The sequence below is a fragment of the Lepus europaeus genome, chromosome 23 (genome assembly GCF_033115175.1).
Source record: "Lepus europaeus isolate LE1 chromosome 23, mLepTim1.pri, whole genome shotgun sequence".
Lineage (NCBI taxonomy): Eukaryota > Metazoa > Chordata > Mammalia > Lagomorpha > Leporidae > Lepus > Lepus europaeus.
The window spans coordinates 16,047,897-16,067,683 of NC_084849.1; the positions used below are offsets into that span (position 1 = coordinate 16,047,897).

Here is a 19,787-nt window from a genome sequence, read left to right on the forward strand (position 1 = left end):
CTCCCTCTCTCTCTTTCTCTGTAACTCTGACTTTCAAATAAATATATCTAAAAAAAAAAAAAAAAAGAAGAAGAAGAAGAAGAAGAAAACATGAGTTCCTGCCACTCACGTAGGAGACCTGGACTGTGTTCCTGGGTCCCCGCATTGGCCCCAGGCCAGCTCTGGCTGTTCCAGGCATTAGGAGAGTAAACCAGAGGACAGGAACTCTCGTGGGCTCTCTCCCTCTGCCTCTCTAAATAAATAAAAATCACTTTGTTTTTGACAGGCAGAGTGGACAGTGAGAGAGAGAGAGAGACAGAGAGAAAGGTCTTCCTTTTCCATAAGTTTACCCTCCAATGGCCACTGTGACCAGCACACTGCGGCCGGCACACTGCGCTGATCCGAAGCCAGGAGCTTCTCCTGGTCTCCAATGGGGTGCAGGGCCCAAGCACTTGGGCCATCCTCCACTGCACTCCTGGGCCACAGCAGAGAGCTGGCCTGGAAGAGGGGCAACCGGGACAGAATCCGCGCCCCAACCGGGACTAGAACCCGGTGTGCCGGTGCCGCAGGCGGGGGATTAGCCTAGTGAGCCACGGCGCCGGCCATGCTCGCCTTTTAAAAAAGTGGCCGGTGCCGTGGCTCACTAGGCTAATCCCCCGCCTGCGGCACCGGCACACCGGGTTCTAGTCCCGGTCGGGGCACCGATCCTGTCCCGGTTGCCCCTCTTCCAGGCCAGCTCTCTGCTGTGGCCCGGGAGTGCAGTGGAGGATGGCCCAAGTGCTTGGGCCCTGCACCCATAAGGGAGACCAGGAGAAGCACCTGGCTCCTGCCATCGGATCAGCGCGGTGCGCCGGTCGCAGCGTGCCAGCCGCGGCGGCCATTGGAGGGTGAACCAATGGCAAAGGAAGACCTTTCTCTCTGTCTCTCTCTGTCTCTCACTGTCCACTCTGCCTGTCAAAAAAAAAAAAAAAAAAAAAGGCGAGCACATGGTTCTTCCTACGCTGTGGGAAATCCGTAGCAAGTGTGCACGAGGCAGTTAAAAGGTGCTCGTCCACAGACAGAAACTCTCAGGAGAATACACGAGGCCCCCCTGGGGGAACCTTTTTGGGAATGGAACTAGAGAGGCTGGAGCACCGTGATGGGCGTGCTTGGCATTATTTATCCTTTTCTTTTGTAATTTGAGCCTTATGGATATTTAAATAATTATTTTAATTAATTAATTGATTTTATTTGTCTGAAAGGCAGAGAGAGAGAGAGTGAGATCGCCCATGTGCTGGTTAACAACCCAAATGCCTGCAACAGCCAGCGCTGCCTCATGGGTGGCAGGGATCCAAGCAACACCTGCTGCCTTCCAGGTTGGAAGCTGGAATCCAGGGTGGAGTCGGAAGTAGAACCCAGGCTCTTCCATATGCCACGTGGGTGCCCCAAAGCAGGTCTTAGCCAGTACACTACAGACCCGCCCCTAACTCATTATTAAGAAAAATGCATATGTTTGAAAACAGACTTTGGGATCTGAATATTATCTCTCTCTCAGGCTTGAATCAATTTTGGTTTCTCTGAGCTGCTTTTCCCACATGTGTAAAGTGGGGATAATAGTGGTTCTGCTTTCATTCGTTAAATGAGATAATAAAATGAGATCATCAATATCAAGTGCCAGCACCATAGTGAGCACACGTCAACTAAGCATTAGCACTGATAATTAGTAGTTAGTCGGTGCAGTGGGTTAAGCTGCTGCCTGTGACGTCTGCATCCCATGTGGGTGCTGGTTCAAGTCCCCGCTGCTCCACTCCTAGCCATCTTCCTGCTAATGGTCTGGGAAAGCAGCAGAAGCTGGCCCATGTGGGAGACCCAGAAGAAACTCCGGGATCCTGGCTTTGGCTTGGCCCAGCCTTGGTTGTTGCAGCCATTTGGGGAGTGAACCAGTGAATGGAAGATATTCTCTCTCTCTCTCTCTCTCGCTCTTGCTCTCTAACTCTGTTTTTCAGGTAAATAATTTTGGGGGCCAACACCGTGGTATGGTAGGTTAAGCACCACCTGCAGCACCAGCATCCTATATGGGTGCTGGTTCAAGTCCCGGCTGCTCCACTTCTGATCCAGCTCCCTGCTAATAGCCTGGGAAAGTAGCAAAAGATGCCCAAATGCTTCGGTCCCTGCACCCACATGGGAGACCCGGAAGAAGCTCCTGACTTCGGATCAGCTCAGCTCTGGCCCTTGCGGCCATTTGGGGAGTGAACCAGCAGATGGAAGACCTCTGTCTCTCTCCCTGCTTCTGCCTCTCTGTAACTCTGCCTTTCAAGTAAATAAATAGTTTAAAGAAAAATAATAATTATTTATTAGTAGGAAGTTAGATGGGCACACCCCCTGCAGGGAAGCCGCCTGGATGCACAGGGCTTTGCCAGGGGAGGAGCTGGCACTGCCTCTCTGCTCCTGGGCCAAACCCGGCTGCGAACAGGGCCCCTGGACGACCAAAGGGGCCGGCGGGCGGGCCGGCAAGGACCGTCAGGGCGTCCCCACCCCGCGAGCTGGGGGTGCCTGACCCGGAGATTTGGGGGCCAGCCTCTCCCTTCTCTTGGGGCTCCCAGGCCCCTGCCAGGGCCCCTGAGGGGCACTGTCTGGGAAGTGAAGCTTCCAGGCAAGCAGCCCAAGTCTCGGAGGGAGGGGAGGCCTCGAGGAGTCCCAGGGGCCGGGCGGGGCGTCCCCAGGGCCCTCACAGGTTCCACCTCCCCCGGTCCTGTCCTTCAAGGACCTGGAGGCCAGACGGCCACGTTGAAGGTCGGAGGCTCATGGGCGGCGCCCGCACATGCGAAGCCTGCCACCCACCGGGCGAGAGCGGTACTGCAGGCGCGGCGCCCGCCCCGCCAGGCCCAGACCCCCTGCCGGAAAAGCTGGCTAAGCGCCTCTCCCGCGCCCCAGCCAGGGGTCCCGGCCCTCAGGGGGCTTACAGCCTGGCGGGGGTCTCTTGGTAGCAACTTGCTAGTCTGCTTCTCGAGGAAAGCCTTTGTTCTTATAACGCAAGTAACAGACGCGGGTGCTTCAAAAAGTTCTTGGAAAATGGAGTTAAAAGAGTTTATTTTCATGCAAAAAATTTTGGAACCCAGGCATATATTTTTTCACAATATGCATTTTCCATCAACTTTTGGAAGACTTCCTCCTATATTCATGGCAGAATCCTTTGAAAAACAACAAATAATAATTCACCATTTTTTTTTTTTAATTTATATATTTGAAAGGCAGAATGAGAGAGAGGGAGAGACAGAGAGAGGTCCACCATTCACTGGTTCACTCTCCAAATGGCCACAACAGCCAGTTTTGGGTCAGGCCGCAGCCAGGGGCCAGGAGGTCCATCCGGGTCTCCCAGGTGGGTGCAGGGGGGCCCAAGTACTTGGACCATCTTCCACTCCTTTCCCAGGGAGCTGGATTGGAAGTGGAACAGCCAGGACTTGAACAGGTGCTCTGATATGGGATGCCAGCATTGCAAATGATGGCTAACCCACTATGCCACAATGCCAGCATGTTCTACAATGGTGGAACATTTTAAAAAAGAAATTATAGGTCAGACATCACTCCTGTTAAACTGTGATTATAGTCCTTACAGTTTTTCTATGCAGTTTTACAAACATGGAAGCATATGTGTTATAATATTTTGTAGCCTGCCATGTTGTTTCTAACAGCTTTGTTGAGATACAGTGTGTGGGGGAGACAGATACCATCACATTCCAATAGACCTTTTCTCATGACGTACACCTGCTGTTTATTTTCTTCTTCTTCTTTTGTAATTTTTTTAAAGGCAGAGTGACAAAGAGAAAGAGACAGACAGAGAGCTCTTGCTCTTGTTTAATTCCCAAATGCTCACAACATCCAGGGCTGGGCCAGGCTGAAGCCAGGAGGCAGGAACTCTATCTGGGTCTCCCACGTGGGTGCAGGAGCCCAAGTCCTTGGCTCATCCTCTGCTGCTTTCCCAAGTGCATGAGCAGGGAGCTGGATGGCCAGCAGGACAGCCAAGACTCAAGCCAGCACTCCAGGACGGGACGCCGGCACTGCAGGCGGCGGCGGAACCCGCTGCGCCCAAAACTGCCCGTAGCAGTCAGTGACTAATAATAAGGACAGGATGCTACGTGCTTTGCCCACATCATCACATTCAGTCACCCCAACAAACCTAACAGGAGATGTTCTAATTTTCCTCATTCTACCGATGAAGAAACCGAGGCACAGAAAGGCGAAGCGATTTGTGCGGCAGAAGCAGCAGAGCCAGGACATGGGCCCAGCAAGGCCTGAGAATCTGCATCTTCACCATTTTGCCGTTCATTCTCCTGGCCAGGCTGCAAGGGAATTCAGGGGAATCAGGAAGTAGAAATCTCTGGGAGCAGCGGAAACGGCTCAGCAGGTGTTGCTGCTGCCACCACTAGCAATGCTGGCATCTCTATGGGAGTCCTGGCTGCTCTGCTTCCAATCCAGCTCCCTGCTAACGCGCTTGGGGAGGCAGCAGAAGATGGCCCAGGCGCTTGGGTCCCTGCCACTCACAAGCTGGGTCACTCAGAAGCAGTTCTGGGCTCCTGGCTTCAGCCTGGCTGTTGCAGGCATTTGGGGGAGAGAACTGGATGATGGAAGATCTCATTTTTTCTGTCTCTCCCTCTCTGTCACTTTGCCTTTCAAATAAATAAATCTTGCTTAAAGATAAATAAAATGTATATCAAGAGAAAAAGGTTAGCCAGCGCCGCGGCTCAATAGGCTAATCCTCTGCCTAGCGGCGCCGGCACACCAGGTTCTAGTCCCGGTCGGGGCACCGGATTCTGTCCCGGTTGCCCCTCTTCCAGGCCAGCTCTCTGCCATGGCCTGGGAGTGCAGTGGGGGATGGCCCAAGTCCTTGGGCCCTGCACCCGCATGGGAGACCAGGAGAAGCACCTGGCTCCTGGCTTCGGATCAGTGTGGTGCACCGGCCACGGTGGCCATTGGAGGGTGAACCAACGGCAAAAAGGAAGACCTTTCTCTCTGTCTCTCTCTCTCTCACTGTCCACTCTACCTGTCAAAAAAAAAAAAAAAAGAGAGAGAGAGAGGAAAAAAAGGCTCAGAGAGGTAAAGCAGATGGCCGCTGGTCCTCTCGTGGGGAGGGCGAGGCCCAGGACTCAAACCACAGTGGGGTCAGCATCTGCATCCATGCTCTGACCTGCACAGCTACACCACTCTGCCTGCCTTACAGGACTGCCCCTCTCCTGACCACACCCAGCCTTCTGTGCAAACTACAGTCGGGGCTCTGTCCCCATGGTAAAACTGACCACGGAAAACCTCAGACAAGATCCTGTCTTGTCCCTGACTTTGTGGGTGAGTAGTGACTTAAATTTTTTTTTAAAAAAGATTTATTTATTTATTAGAAAGTCAGAGTTACACACAGAAAGATGGAGAAGCAGGGAGAGAGAGAGAAAGGTCTTCCACCCATTGGTTCACTTCCCAATTGGCTGCAATGGCTGGAGCTGTGCCGATCTGAAGCCAGGAGCCAGGAACTTCTTCTGGTCTCCCACGTGGATGCAAGGGCCCAAAGACTTGGGGCCATCTTCCACTGTTTTCCCAGGCCCATATGGGATGTCGGCACTGCAGGCAGTGGCTTTACCCACTAAGACACAGCACCGGCCCTGGGTGGGTAGTGACTTAGATGTCACCTCCTTCAGAAAGCCTTCCTTGACTGATCTCCAAAGTCCAAACCAAATGCCCTTCTGCTCTGCTTCCGTAGACCCCAGTGCCTTCCCCCTTGGCGATGACAGTGCCAACAGTTCACAGTTACTGAGTGCTCACGTGCGTCAGGCACTGCGCTAAGGCCACTTGCAGCATCGAAGCAGCATCTTGTAACTCAAATGTGTAAGCTTTGGGGTCAGACTTCTGGATCTGAGTCGTAGCTCCATCATTTAAAACTTAAGCAATGACCTGACCTTGTGCTTTGTTTCCTCAGCTGTAAAATGGGATAAGGATAGCCCCTACGACATGGTCACCACCCATCGAGTACATGTATTAAATAATCACACTGTGCTCCATAAATATGCACAATTAAAGTAATCAGAAATGCCAGGGGCCAGCATGTGGTGCAGCGCATCACGCTGGCATCCTATGTCGGAGGAGCGTTCCAGACCCGGCGGTTCCAGCTCGGATTCGGCGTCCTGCTAATGCGCCTGGGAAGCAGCAGGTGGTGGCTCAAGTACTTTCCCTGCTGCCCACGTGGGAGACCTGAATGGAGTTCCTGCTCCTGACTTCAGCCTGGCCCAGCCCAGGTTGTTGTTGCAGGTATCTGGGGAGTGAACCAGTACATGGAAGCTCTCCTTCTCTTTTTCTCCCCTCCCCCCACTCACTCTCTCTCTCTCACTGTCACTGTGACACTCAAATAAATAAATATTTCTTTTTTTTTTTTTTGCTACAAAAAAGGATTTTATTTTGGGAAAATGACCTCTAATTTATGGCAAGTTTTCCTTTTACAAATGAAACCACAGAACAGCACAATCTGATTCAGTCTTTTTTTTTTTTTTTTTTTTTTTTTGGACAGGCAGAGCGGATAGTGAGAGAGACAGAGAGAAAGGTCTTCCTTTGCTGTTGGTTCACCCTCCAATGGCCACTGCAGCCGGCGCATCGTGCTGATCCTAAGCCAGGAGCCAGGTGCTTCTCCTGATCTCCCATGCGGGTGCAGGGCCCAAGGACTTGGGCCATCCTCCACTGCCTTCCCGGGTCATAGCAGAGAGCTGGCCTGGAAGAGGGGCAACCGGGATAGAATCCGGCGCCCCGACCAGGACTAGAACCTGGTGTGTTGGCGCTGCAAGGCGGAGGATTAGCCTGTTGAGCCATGGCACTCGCCCTGATTCAGTCTTAAAGGCTGGCGTGCTGAGTAAGGAATGTTCTTCTTCTTCGTAGGAGCTCCTTCTTTACGCCGTCGGGTACCAGGGCTCTGCCTTTCGGGGCGACTTCAGCCTCCAAGTCATCAACAGTAACGTGTTCTAGTCCTTTTTCCTTAATTACCTCTCATGCAAAATCAAAAAACAAATCATGTCATTTAAAATCATTACCTTTCCAGTGTGCCTTCAATTGGCCCTTCCAGCCACACTTAACTCTCAGCACCTCTTTGAGGCGTTCTCTTTCTCCAGTTTCGATCAAATTTTTTTTTTTAATTGGGACAGGTGGAGTTAGTGAGAGAGAGAGACAGAGAGAAAGGTCTTCCTTCTGTTGGTTCACCCCCACAATGGCCGCTACAGCCGGTGCACTGCGCTGATCCGAAGCCAGGAGCCAGGTGCTTCCTCCTGGTCTCCCATGCAGGTGCAGGGCCCAAGCACTTGGACCATCCTCCACTGCCTTCCCGGGCCATAGCAGAGAGCTGGCCTGGAAGAGGGGCAATCGGGACAGAATTCAGTGCCCCAACTGCGACTAGAACCCGGGGTGCCAGCACTGCAGGCGGAGGATTAGCCAAGTGAGTCGCGGCGCCAACGATCAACTTTTGGTTAATCGCTGCTCTCATCTGCGTGTCTTTGTTCATCTTGCTAACCTAGACATCAACTTGTATTTTCAGATATACAACACAGAGCATTTTCTTCTAAATCCACTAGGCAAGCACCCTAACATGTTTAAGAGTCTATCAACACCATCACTGCGGGCGAGGGCTGTCCCTTCCCAGCAACGAAATGGCCCTTGCGCTGACGACCCTTACCTACCACACCCTCGGGCTGCCCGGATTTAGACCCTCAGTGGCTCGGGCACTGAATACACAGAAAGCTAGAACACACATTTCCGGGGCAGGGTCTCAGTATTTATTCATTTTAACATCAGAGTCACTCACACACACACACACACACACACACAGGTCTTCCATCTGCTGGTTCACTCCCCAAATGGCTGTAACAGCTGGAGCTGGGCCAAGCCAAAGCCAAGACCCTAGAGCTTCCTCTGGGTTTCCCACATGGGTACAGGAGCCCAAGCACTTGGGCCGTCCTCACCACTGTTTCTCAGGTGCATTAGCAGGGAGCTGATTCTGAAGTGGAGCAGCTGGGACTTGAACTGGTGCCCATATGGGATGCCAGTGCTGCAGACCGTGACTTTAACTCTGTGCCACAGAGCCAACCCCTAAATAAATAAACATTTTTTAAAAAGATTTATTTATTTATTCAAAAGGCAGAGTTACAGAGAGGCAGAGGCAGAGAGAGAAAGAGAGAGAGAGAAAGTCTTCCATCTGCTGGTTTACTCCCCAAATGGCCACAAGGTTGATCCGAAACCAATAGCCAGGAGATTCTCCCAGGTCACCCACATGGGTGCAGGAACCCAAGGGCTTGGACCAAACAATATTGGAGAGCCGGATTGGAGGAAGAATAGCTGGACACAGGACACGAACCAGCATCCATATGGGATGCCATACCACAGGTGGCTACTTTATCCACTACGCCACAGTGCCAGGCCCCCATAAATAAATCTTTTTTTAAAAAAAGAACACCAGCTATCTCCTAGGAGTGTTATAATGACTAAATTAGTACCAGTGATGGGCCACTCCATAGTAAGTGCTTAATAAATGACAGCTAGTATCTATCACTCTGTTAATCCCCTGGGATACCACCAGTTTACACCTGAGACTCTTAAGAGGTGACTGGACTCACCCACGATTATGTAGCTAAAGCAGCAGGCCTGGGACTTGAACTTGATACCAAGACCCACGCTGTCCTGCCTCCCCACTGCAGACCCCACCAATCGGTTGTACTAACTCGCTTGTTGTCAATGGCTCCCTCTAGAACGGGTGTTCCATAGGACCACTTCTGTGGCCCCAACCCAAGCCGGGGGGGGGGGGGCCTAACCGAGTGCACAGCAGATGCTGAGCAGCGCAGACAAGCTACACAGAGGACCGAAGTGCTGCTGCTCATGCACCCTGGTCTCCACCCCCCTCCCCCCAGCCTGCTGAGAAGATGCCTCGGTGGGGGTGGAGGGCCGGTATTTGCTGCAGCAGTAAAGACCCTGCTCTGGCAACCCGCACCGCGTCCTGGAGGGCTTGGGTTCAAGTCCCAGCTCTGCCCCCGACTCCAGCTTCCTGTTAATTACACCCTGGGAGGCAGCAGGTGATGGCTCAACGACTCGGTTCCTGCCACCGACGTGGGAGACCCCGGTGAGGTTCTCAGCTCCTGGCTTCAGCCCCAGCTGCTGTGAACATCGGGAGAGTGAACCAGAAAATGGAAGAATTCTGTGTCTCTTTGCCTTTCAAAAGATAATAAAATGCTGGAAAGAAAAGAATGCTTCAGTGCTTGTCCTAGGGTTAGGCTCTTGACAGATAAATATTTATTGGTTTGGGAACTAAAGGTGCTCTTGGCACAGAGCAGGCCCCAGATAAGATTTCCCCTAAGCAGGCCCTGGCCTTGGCTAGGCAGCCTCCCCCAGCCTCGTCCCCACGCCTGCCCCACCACCAGCAGCTGTCCCGGGGGCGGGCAGAGGTGCTCACTGGCCAGCTCCCTGTGACAAGGACAGAGGGCGTCAGAGAGAGCCTGGTAGCCTCCGCGTGAGGGTAAACACCACCAGCTGCTGGGGAGGGGGGTGACTTGAAACCCAGGCCTGTCTGGCCATGGCCTTGGGGAGACTCCCAGCATGGAGAGGCCTGGTATCCCAGGTGGGGGGGGGGGGCAGGAGTGGGTGTCACAGGGACAGGCAGCACTTGAGGAGCTGCCCCCAGCACCCAAGGACACACGGTATGCACCCGCTCGCAAGGGTGATGTGAACTATTTTTGCTTTCCAAGCTCACTGAAGTCCAACAGGAAGCAGAAGTTCCTTTTCTGGCTAGTCCCTGCGCAGAGCAGCAGGTCCGTGTGAGCGCGACAGCGTCACCTCCTGCCATTAGAATCATTCTCCTAAACGCGAGCCTGGGTGGCTTTGAGGGTCACAGAACTGGCTGTAGTCCACAGCGGCCTGGGTCCACCCCTTGCCCAGAGCCGTGGGGCCTTGGGCAATTTCCTGCATGGCTCACCAGAAAAATGGGGAGAGCAGTCTCCACTTCCCAGGTGGCTAGGGTTAACGTATACTCCATGGGTGTCTGCCGTGAGCCAAGCGCTGGGATCACACGGTGAACCAAGCGGTCCCTTCCCCCAGAGGTGCTCGGTGGAGGACGGCGGATGACGACCCCATACGTATTTCATATAGCAGATGGTGAGAAGTGCACTGGAGACGGTAAGGTGCCGCAGACGACAGAGTGGCAGGGTACGGAAAGGTATTTTACTTTAGGGTGGTCTCAGAAGGCCTCTCTGATGACATTTTTAAAGATTTATTTATTTATTTGAAAGGCAAATAAATAAATATTATAAAGAAAGAGAGAGAGAGAGAGAGAGAGAGAGAGAGAGAGAGAGAATCTTCCACCTGCAGATCTGCATGTTCACTCCCCAAATGGCTGCAATGGCTGGGGCTGGGCCAGGCTGAAGCCAGGAGCCAGGAGCTTCTTTGTCTCCCATGTGGGTGCAGGGGCCCAAGCACTTGGGCCAATTTCTGCTGCTTTCCCAGGCACATTCGTAGGGAGCTGGATGGGAAGTGGAGCAGCCAGGACTCAAACCGGCACCCATATGGGATGCTGGCACCACAGACAGCGGCCTGTCTATGCCCTTTCTTTTTTTAAGATTTATTTATTCACTTGAAATGCAGAGTTACAGGGACTAGCGCTGTGGCGTAGCAGGTAAAGACGCTGCCTGCAGTGCTGGCATCCCATATGGGTGCTGGTTCGAGTCCTGGCTACTCCACTTCCAATCCAGCTCTCTGCTGTGGCCTGGGAGAGCAGCACAGGATGGCCCAAGTCCTTGGGCCCCTGCACCCGTATGGGAAACCCAGAAGAAGTTCTTGGCTCCTGGCTTCAGATCAGTGCAGCTCTAGCCCTTTTGGCCAGTTGGGGAGTAGATTCCAGAGGATGGAAGATCTCTCTCTCTCTCTCTCTCTCTCTCTCTCTCTGCCTCTCCTCTCTCTGTGTAACTCTGACTTTCAAATAAATAAATCTTTAAAAGAAAAAGAAAGGCAGAGTTACAAAGAGAAGGAGAGACAGAGAGAGAACTTCCATCTCCTGGTTCACTCCCTAAATGGGCACAACAGCCAGGGCTGGGCCAGGCTGGAGCCAGGGGCCAGGAACCTTCATTTGGGTCTCCCACATGGGTGTAGGGACCCAAAAACTTGGGCCATTTTCTGCTGATTTCTCAGGCACATGACAGGCACCTGGATCGGAATGGAGTATCTGGGACTCAAACTGGCACCCACATGAGATGCTGGCGCTGTAGGCTATGGCTTTGATGCACTGTGCCACAACACTGGACACGATGGCTTCTAAGCAGAGATCTGAGTGGAATAAGGGAGCAATCCAGGGGGCTGTCTGTGAGAAAATACTTCCAGGCAGCGACATGAGCATGTGCAAATGTCCTGAGGCGAGAGTGTGCTTGGTGTGTTCAAGGAAAAGCACAGGCCAGTGCAGCTGGATAAAGGGGGGCGGGATGGTGGTGGGAGAGATGCAGAGAGGGGTTAGGGGAAGGTGGTGTAGGGCCTCGGAGCCCCAAGTAAGGACCCAGGGTAAACTCTGAGTGACAGGGGAGGGTTTTGAGCAGAGAGTGATCTGACTTAAGGATCTCCTTGCCTGTCATGTGGAGCCCAGACTGTAGGGGGCCGACAGCAGGAAGACAGGTTAGAAGGTGCTTACAGTCGTCCTGGTGGGAGATGAGGATACCTCGGACTAAGCTGGCAGCGGCAGGTGGTAAGAAGTGGCTGGGCTTTTTCACCAAGATGGTGCTGACAGCGAGGAAGGAAGGTCCTGCTCCTCCCAATGACGAAGCCCAAGCAAAGGCTTTGAGGCCAAGAAGGCAGTGCTGAAGCATCACAGCATCCCCACACACACACACATATGCACACACACGCATACACATCCACGTGTCACCCATGTTCCAGTGGCCCAGGGCACTATGCCTCCGTCCACAGCACAAACATTCCTGAGAAGAGCGCCCCCAGGAGACACAAGCTTGCCCACTGCGCCATCATCAGGTTCTCCCAGCACTGAGTCTGCCATGAAGACAGAAGACCAAGGCCTGGCCGGCGCCGTGGCTCAACAGGCTAATCCTCCGCCTTGCGGCGCCGGCACACCGGGTTCTAGTCCCGGTCGGGGCACCGATCCTGTCCCGGTTGCCCCTCTTCCAGGCCAGCTCTCTGCTGTGGCCCGGGAGTGCAGTGGAGGATGGCCCAAGTGTTTGGGCTCTGCACCCCATGGGAGACCAGGAGAAGCACCTGGCTCCTGCCATCGGAACAGCGCGGTGTGCCGGCCGCAGCGCGCTACCGCGGCGGCCATTAGAGGGTGAACCAACGGCAAAGGAAGACCTTTCTCTCTGTCTCTCTCTCTCTCACTGTCCACTCTGCCTGTCAAAAAAAAAAAAAAAAAAAAAAAAAAAAAAAAAAAAAAAAGAAGACCAAGGCCAGCGAGCAGCAGATGTAACAGGCTGTGAAGGAACCTCTGTGACACTGACGTGCCAACATGAACACCTGCGCAGAGCAGGTGTGGCGGGGAGCAGGTGCTCCTGATGACGATGCCTCCGATGTCACTAAGAAAACTGGGACCACCTAAACTGAGTCCAGCTGGCTAATTCTAAGTATGTGTTTTCACCATTAAAAAAATTGAAGAAGAAGAAGAAGGAGAAGGAGAAGGAGAAGGAGAAGGAGAAGGAGAAGGAGAAGGAGAAGAAGAAGTGGTCAGGTGCTGAACGCATCTGAGGGAAGAGCTGGCAGGATTCATTGATGAGCTGGATGGACAGGAGTCCAAGGTGGCGCCAGAGTGTCTGACCTGGGGAAAGGGTGGGCATTTACCGAGGTGGGGAGGACAAACTAAGTGCCCAGCGCAGACATGGACACCAAGTAAGTGCTCAATAAATACTAGATATTGTGACGGATATTGTGGTGTAGCGAGTGAAGCTTGGCACATCCACATTCCACATCGGAATGCCTGGATGAACCCCAGCCACTCTGAGCCAGCTTCCAGATAAATACACCAGGGGGCAGTGGGTGATGGTCCAAGCACCTAGGTCCCTGCCACCCACATGGGAGACCCAGATGGAGTTCCAGGCTCCTGGCTTCAGCCTGGACCAGCCCTGGCTCTTGCAAGCATTTCGGGAGCAACCCAGTGGGTGGAAGATCTTTCTGTCTCTTCTCTCTCTTTCTCTGTCATTCTGCCTTTCAAATGAATAAACAGATAAATAACTCTTTTAAAAAATATTTGATATTTTTTGTAGTGCTAATTGTGGTTTTCTGGTCTGTTAAGTTCAGTCACCCAAGACTTTGCAAATGCTGAGTATACCTGTCAATAACATCATAGTTAGGGGCCGGTGCTGTGGCATAGCAGGTTGAGCCTCCACTTGCAGTGCCAGCATCCCCATATGGGCATCAGTTTGAGTCCTGGCTGCTCCACTTCCGATCCAGCTCCTTGCTGGTGCACTTGGGAAAGCAGCAGAAGACAGACTAAGTCATTGGGCCCCTGCACCCATGTGGGACACCTGGAAGAAGCTCCTGGTTCCGGACTGGCCCAGCTCTAGCCATTGTGGCCATTTGGGGAGTAAACTGTCAGATGGAAGATCTCTCTCTCTCTCTCAAAAATAAAAATAAAATAAAGTGAATCACAGTCCAGCACGTGACAGCCAGAATCTCTACACAGCAGTCGCACCTGCAAGGTGTATGGAGCCCTGCGAGAACAGGAACATTGGTTGAATTCTTCCTGTATTCTAAGCATTTGGTATTTCTTAGTCATCTCTTCGCTACCAGAAGGCAAGCTGTGTGACAGAGACAGCTAACACGGCGGCTCTGTGGACTACTTCCCACTCCTGGCACACGGAATGCACCTTGTTAAACAAATTGCCGTTGTTACAGATGGAAGTTGAGTAACTTCCCAAGGTGGAGCTGGGTGTTAACAACTATTTGCTGGGTGAAGGGACGCGCGCATGTGTGTTACAGTCCCACGCACTGCAGAGAGGCAGCCGCATAGTGGATAGCGGTGGCACACCTGAGATCCGGACCCAGGACTCGCTGATCCTTAAGCTTGGCCCTCCCTGCAGCCACACGGTGGGGCCTCACACACCCTTTGGCTGTGCTTACAGATGCTTAGGGATTTTATGTTTCTGATTACACCACGAAGTGTAAAAACGTGGGCTACGCAGGGAGAGACTGAAGGCTAGACCAGATTGTGAAGCGCTAGAAAGACGAGCCCCAATTTTTTGATGATTGTTGTTTATTTGAAAGGCAGAGAGACAGGAAGAGAGAGAGAGTGAGTGAGAGAGAGAGAACCTCCTATCTACCAGTTCAATCCCCAAGTGCCTGCAACAGCTGGAGCTGGGTCAGGCTGAAGCCAGGACCTGGGAACTCAATCTAAGTCTCCCACACAGGGCGGGGGGGGGGGGGGGGGCAGGGACTGGAGTACTTGAGCCCTCTCTGCTGCCTCCCAGGAGGTGCTCTGGCGGGAGCTGGAGTCGCAGTGGAGCTGGAACTCGGACCCAAGCACTCCTACAGGGGACGCAGTGGCCCAAGTGGTGTCTTCACTGCTGGCCACATGTCTGCCTCTGATCCCCAATTTTCGTCTTCATGAAACTGTATGACCTTGAGGCGTTCACTTCTCATAACTTCCCCAAGGTCACAGAGCTTGTAAGGGGACGAGATGTGAGCCCAGTCTTCCCACACGAGGGTCCCTGTTTGTTCTACCTGACGCAGCACAAGGAGTCTTGGGGGTCTTCAGATATACTTCCCAGTCACTCCCCCCACATTGCTAAACTGTGTGTTCACTCACAGAGGCATTTTTGGGGAAAAGGATTCAAAGCTTTAATTACATTTTTCTTTTTTATACATATTAACATTACAAACAAGGAATATGCAGCTCACTGTTGTAGCTTGATGACCTTCCCTCATTTATTAAATTATTTATTTATTTATTGGAAAGGCAGAGTTTACAGCAAGAAGAGAAGAGACAGCTCTATCTGCTGGTTCACTCCCCAAATGGTTGCAATAGCTAGGGCTGGGCTGGGCCAAAGCCAGGAGCCAGGAGCTTCTTCTGGATCTCCCATGTGGGTGGCAGGGGTCCAAACATATAGGCCATCTTCTGCTGCTTTCCCAGGCACATTAGCAGGGACCTGTATCAAAAGTGGAGGGCCCAGGGGGTCGGGCTGTGGCATAGAGGGAAAGCCACCACCTGCAGTGCCAGCATCCCATATGGGCGCTAGTTCAAGACCTGACTGCTCCACTTCTGATCCAGCTCTCTGCTTTGGCTTGGGAAAATAGTAGAAGATGGCTCAAGTGCTTGAGCCCCTGCACCTACATGGGAGACCCAGAAGAAGCTCCTGGCTCCTGGCTTTGGGTTGGCCTAGCTCAGCTGTTGCAGCCATTTGGGGAGTGAACCAGTGGATGGAAGATACCTCTCTCTTTCTCTGTAACTCTGCCTTTCAAATATATAAACAAATCTAGAAAAGAAAGTGGAGAGCCCGGCTGAAAGAAGTAGGGGTATGAATTGTGTAGACAACACTTAACAGATACCAGAATTCCAAGGGAGAGGAATCCAAGTGACCAGAGGCCAAAAGTTGAGGCTGTTGAGCCAGGATTAGAATCCAGGTCTTGGCCAGCGCCGTGGCTTAACAGGCTAATCCTCTGCCTAGCGGCACCGGCACACCGGGTTCTAGTCCCGGTTGGGGCGCCGGGTTCTGTCCCGGTTGCCCCTCTTCCAGGCCAGCTCTCTGCTGTGGCCCGGGAGTGCAGTGGAGGATGGCCCAAGTGCTTGGGCCCTGCACCCCATGGGAGACCAGGAGAAGCACCTGGCTCCAGGCTTCGGATCAGCGAGATGCGCTGGTCGCAGCGGCCATTGGAGGGTGAACCAACGGCAAAAAGGAAGACCTTTCTCTCTGTCTCTCTCTCTCACTATCCACTCTGCCTGTCAAAAAAAAAAAAAAAAAGAATCCAGGTCTTCTGGCACCAATTCCAGGGCTCCTACCGGTTCCAGCTGTCATTCATTCATTCAGCATGCGGTATACGGGCCAGGCACGGCTCCAGACATCACCATTCACAGATTATGCCGAGAATGCCGCAGTGGCAAACTCCCGGCATCACAGAGTAAACTCCAGTGGGGAAGAGGAACAAAATGATGACGACGAGGACGTCAGGTGCCACGAAAAACAACGCAGAGGACGGCGAGGAAGGGCGATGGCGCTTCAGGCGGGGCGGCTCCTGCTGAGACCTTCCAGCGTCGTCCATGGACTCCGGGGCAGCGAGTGGGGACCGCAGGGAGACCCGGCGCACACGCATGCGCACGAAGGGAAGGCGCGGCTCGCAGCCGGGGTGCCGGCATCACGCTCCTCCTATCTCGGTGTCCCCATCTCTCCCTCAGGATTTTGGCAAGGACTCGGTCGCTCTGGGTGACAGTGCGCAGACTCCTTGGTGCCTGTTGATGCGCGTGAGCCGTCGCCCAATAGGAACTTCCTTTTGAGGTTGTGGTCCCACCCCCCCAGAGCCCTTTTCCTACTTCCGCTTCCGGCGCTCGGGCGGTCCAGGAGGAACATGGCGGCGGCGGCGGTTGGGTCCAGGGTTTCTCGGCTTCTAGGTCGGTCCCGCCTCCAGGTGGGGCGGCCTATGTCGAGCGGCGCGCACGGCGAGGAGGGCTCAGGTACTAGGGCTAGGGTCGGGGCGGGTCTCAGCCGAGGCCGGACGGGACCGTGACCTTGGCTGGAGGCCTTGGGGGAGGAGCGTGCGAGGCGGCCGACCCCCGGCCCTGCCGGGGCTGAGCGGCTGTGGCCCCTCCGCAGCTCGCATGTGGAAGGCCCTCACCTACTTCGTCGCGCTCCCCGGCGTGGGCGTGAGCATGCTGAATGTCTACCTGAAGTCGCACCACGAAGAGCACGAGAGACCCGAGTTCATCGCCTACCCCCATCTCCGCATCAGGTCCAAGGTACGCCCCTGCAGCCTCTCCAAGCGCCCTGCTTTCGTCCTGAAGTCCAGGCCAAGTTTCCTGATAATCATTTCCAGGGGGCTTTGTTGAAGACCCCTTGTGTGTACGATTTCAGAGCTTTTGCGACAAAGCCGTATTTGCACGAACTCTTCTGCAGCGGCCGTGTACGTGCCCTGGTCCAAGCTCTTCCTGTGCCGTGCGTGTGCCTCAAGGTCACGCACTGTGTCCCTTTGCCTGGGTCCTCCACCTCCTGCCCTCAGGAGCGGCGTCCCTCGTATAAAATCTGAGGTTGGGGAATCCCTTCCAGAACGGGAGAGTCGGCGGCTGAGCCGACCCGAGCAGCTGATGCTGGTGGCTTCCTCTTCTCCACCTGTTCCTGTCTTCTCTCCCGCTTTGCCCTCCGACTGTCGGTACGGATGTTAAGGTCGTTTGTGGTTCAGCGCTTGCTGTGTTTTACACAGGGGCCTCTTCTGCCTCTGTAACTGTTACATCGCTCATAGCCTCTGGAGGACTGGCCTCGTAGAACCGTAACCTAGACTCTGGAAGTTCTGAGTCTTTGAGCCCCACCTCCACCCTGGTACGGTAGAGTTAGAAGCTGCACAGCAAGGTTTTTCATCGACAGTATTGACATTTGGGGCGGTTAACGATGTTTTGCGGAGTCCTTGGCTCCTGCCCGCTAGGTGGCAGTAGTGTCTTGCCCCCAGCCCCCCGCCGAATGTCTGCAAATAGGCGCAGAGACCCCTGGGTTGGAGACCATGGTCCTAGTGCTCTTTAGAGGTGATGGACAAACTACTTGGGGGTTGGATGCAGTTTCCCAGTCCGTAGATTGTTTCAGGTCTGGGATGGAGCCGGGAATCTGCATTTAAGCCTAAGCATCTGCTCCCCGTACCCACTGCACCATTCTGATTCGGGTGGTTTGAGGATTATACTTTCATACACAGCACCAGTTACCAGGGGGCGGCCTAAGAGTGACTAACTTGAGCTTGCTCTTCCTGCTGTCTGCTCTAAGAAGGGCCTCCTTGGTGGCTATGTAAGAGCGTCCTTAAATTGTGGGAGGCTGTGCTCGCTCCGGCAGCGCATGTACTAAACTTGGAACAACAGAAGATGAGCATGGCCCCTGCGCAAGGATGACATGCAAATTCCTGAAGCGTGGCATATTTTTACTTAAACACTGACCGGTAAATAGAATTGTGCACTGTAGTTTGGGTTATTTATACTTTTTTTTTTTTAACTTTTATTTAATGAATATAAATTTCCAGTGTACAGCTTATGGATTACAATGGCTTCCCCCCCCCCCATAACTTCCCTCCCACCCGCAACCCTCCCCTCTCCCGCTCCCTCTCCCCTTCCATATGGGTTATTTATACTTGACGCACTCAGCCTCTCCGCCCCTCAAGTATGCTGCTATGGAAAATAGCAGAATTGGCTTGTTGCTATGAGAGGAAAGCAGCCACCACTTGCACTGCGTGAAAACATAACAAGCAAATGACGGCGAGCTCTCAAGTTAACGGAGCGGAGTCCACCATTAGATGTAAAAGTAAAATAAGTTTTAAAAAATTATGGGAAAGCTGAAGCATGCCAGTAGCTAACAGACTAATTTACATGTTACGTTTATGTCTGATCTGTCACTGTTAAGTGTTCTTGTGAACTGTTTTCTGGAGTTAATCTGACATCTTCACTCCACAGCCCTTTCCCTGGGGAGATGGGAACCATACTCTGTTCCATAACCCTCATGTGAATCCACTTCCAACTGGCTACGAAGATGAATAATGAGAACCTGGACCCTCACAGGCACCGGGGACCACCACTCTGCATGCGGACCACAGAAGTCTATGGGACCTTAAGCTCACCTTCCTTACTTGTATCAAATGACGACCATCATACAGCTCTTCCATCTCTTTGCTTACGGCAGGAGATGGCTTAAATAAATAACTTAAACCTAAGATTGGCTGTGAGTTGACTTGCATTCTTCAGTATGTTTTATTCTTTTGAAAGAGTTACAGAGAGAGGTAGAGCCAGAAGGAGAGAGAATCTTCCATTCTGCTGGTTCACTTCCAAATGACCCCAGTGGTCAGACCTGAGCTGATCTGAGCCAGGAGTCAAGAACTTCTTCGGGGTCTCCCACCCGAGTGCAGGAGCCCAAGGACTTCCCCTGCTCTCTCAGGGCACAGCAGAGAGCTGCGTGGGACTCGAGCCGGCGCCCATGTGGGATGCTGGCGCTGCGGGCTGGGCTTTAACCTGCTGCACCACAGCTCTGGCCCCCAGTATGTTTTTCCTAGGCAGTTAGCATTCAAGATATTTCTGGTTCTCCAGTGAAGGCCTTTGGCTACTATCTTAAATGTTTCAGGTGCAGGTCAGCCCACTTTTTTTTTTTTAAGATTTATTTATTTATTCGAAAGTCAGAATTACACAGAGAGAGGAGAGGCAGAGAGAGACAAAGAGGTCTTCCATTTGCTGGTTCACTCCCCAATTGACTGCAACGGTCGGAGCTGTGCCGGTCCAAAGCCAGGAGCTTCTGGGTTTCCCATGTGGGTGCAGGGGCCCAAGGACTTGGGCCGTCTTCTACTCGTTTCCCAGGCCATAGCAGAGAGCTGGATCAGAAGTGGAACAGCTGGGACTAGAACTGGCACCCACATGGGATGCTGGTGCTGCAAGCAGCGGCTTTACCTGCTACACCATAGCGCTGGCCCCACTTCTTTTTTCTTTTCTTTTTTGACAGGCAGAGTTAGAGACAGAGAGAAAGGTCTTTCTTCTGTTGGTTCACCCCCCCAAATGGCGATCAGGAGCCAGGTGCTTCCTCCTGGTCTCCCATGCAGGTGCAGGGCCCAAGCACTTGGACCATCCTCTACTGCCTTCCTGGGCCATAGCAGAGAGCTGGACTGGAAGAGGAGCA

At 53.1% G+C, this 19,787-nt stretch overlaps 2 protein-coding genes and 1 non-coding gene across 3 annotated transcripts; 2 read left to right on the plus strand and 1 right to left on the minus strand.

Moving 5' to 3' along the window:
- Positions 1–6,822: 6,822 nt before the first annotated feature.
- Positions 6,823–7,492, minus strand: LOC133752259 (transcription and mRNA export factor ENY2-like). Its single transcript, XM_062182687.1, has 3 exons — positions 7,442–7,492; positions 7,020–7,107; positions 6,823–6,974 (listed from the first exon to the last, which is right to left on the minus strand). Exons 1-3 carry the CDS (start codon positions 7,481–7,483, stop codon positions 6,823–6,825), a joined length of 282 nt encoding a protein of 93 aa, XP_062038671.1. The 5' UTR covers positions 7,484–7,492.
- Positions 7,493–16,471: 8,979 nt separating this feature from the next.
- Positions 16,472–18,837, plus strand: LOC133752169 (cytochrome c oxidase subunit 6A1, mitochondrial). The gene is made up of 3 exons (XM_062182527.1): positions 16,472–16,612; positions 16,752–16,894; positions 18,581–18,837. The coding sequence occupies exons 1-3, from the start codon at positions 16,507–16,509 to the stop codon at positions 18,662–18,664; spliced, it is 333 nt and encodes a 110-aa protein (XP_062038511.1). The 5' UTR covers positions 16,472–16,506; the 3' UTR covers positions 18,665–18,837.
- Positions 17,954–18,056, plus strand: LOC133752373 (U6 spliceosomal RNA). The gene has a single exon (XR_009864921.1). It is a non-coding gene; the product is annotated as a U6 spliceosomal RNA (small nuclear RNA).
- Positions 18,838–19,787: the final 950 nt, after the last annotated feature.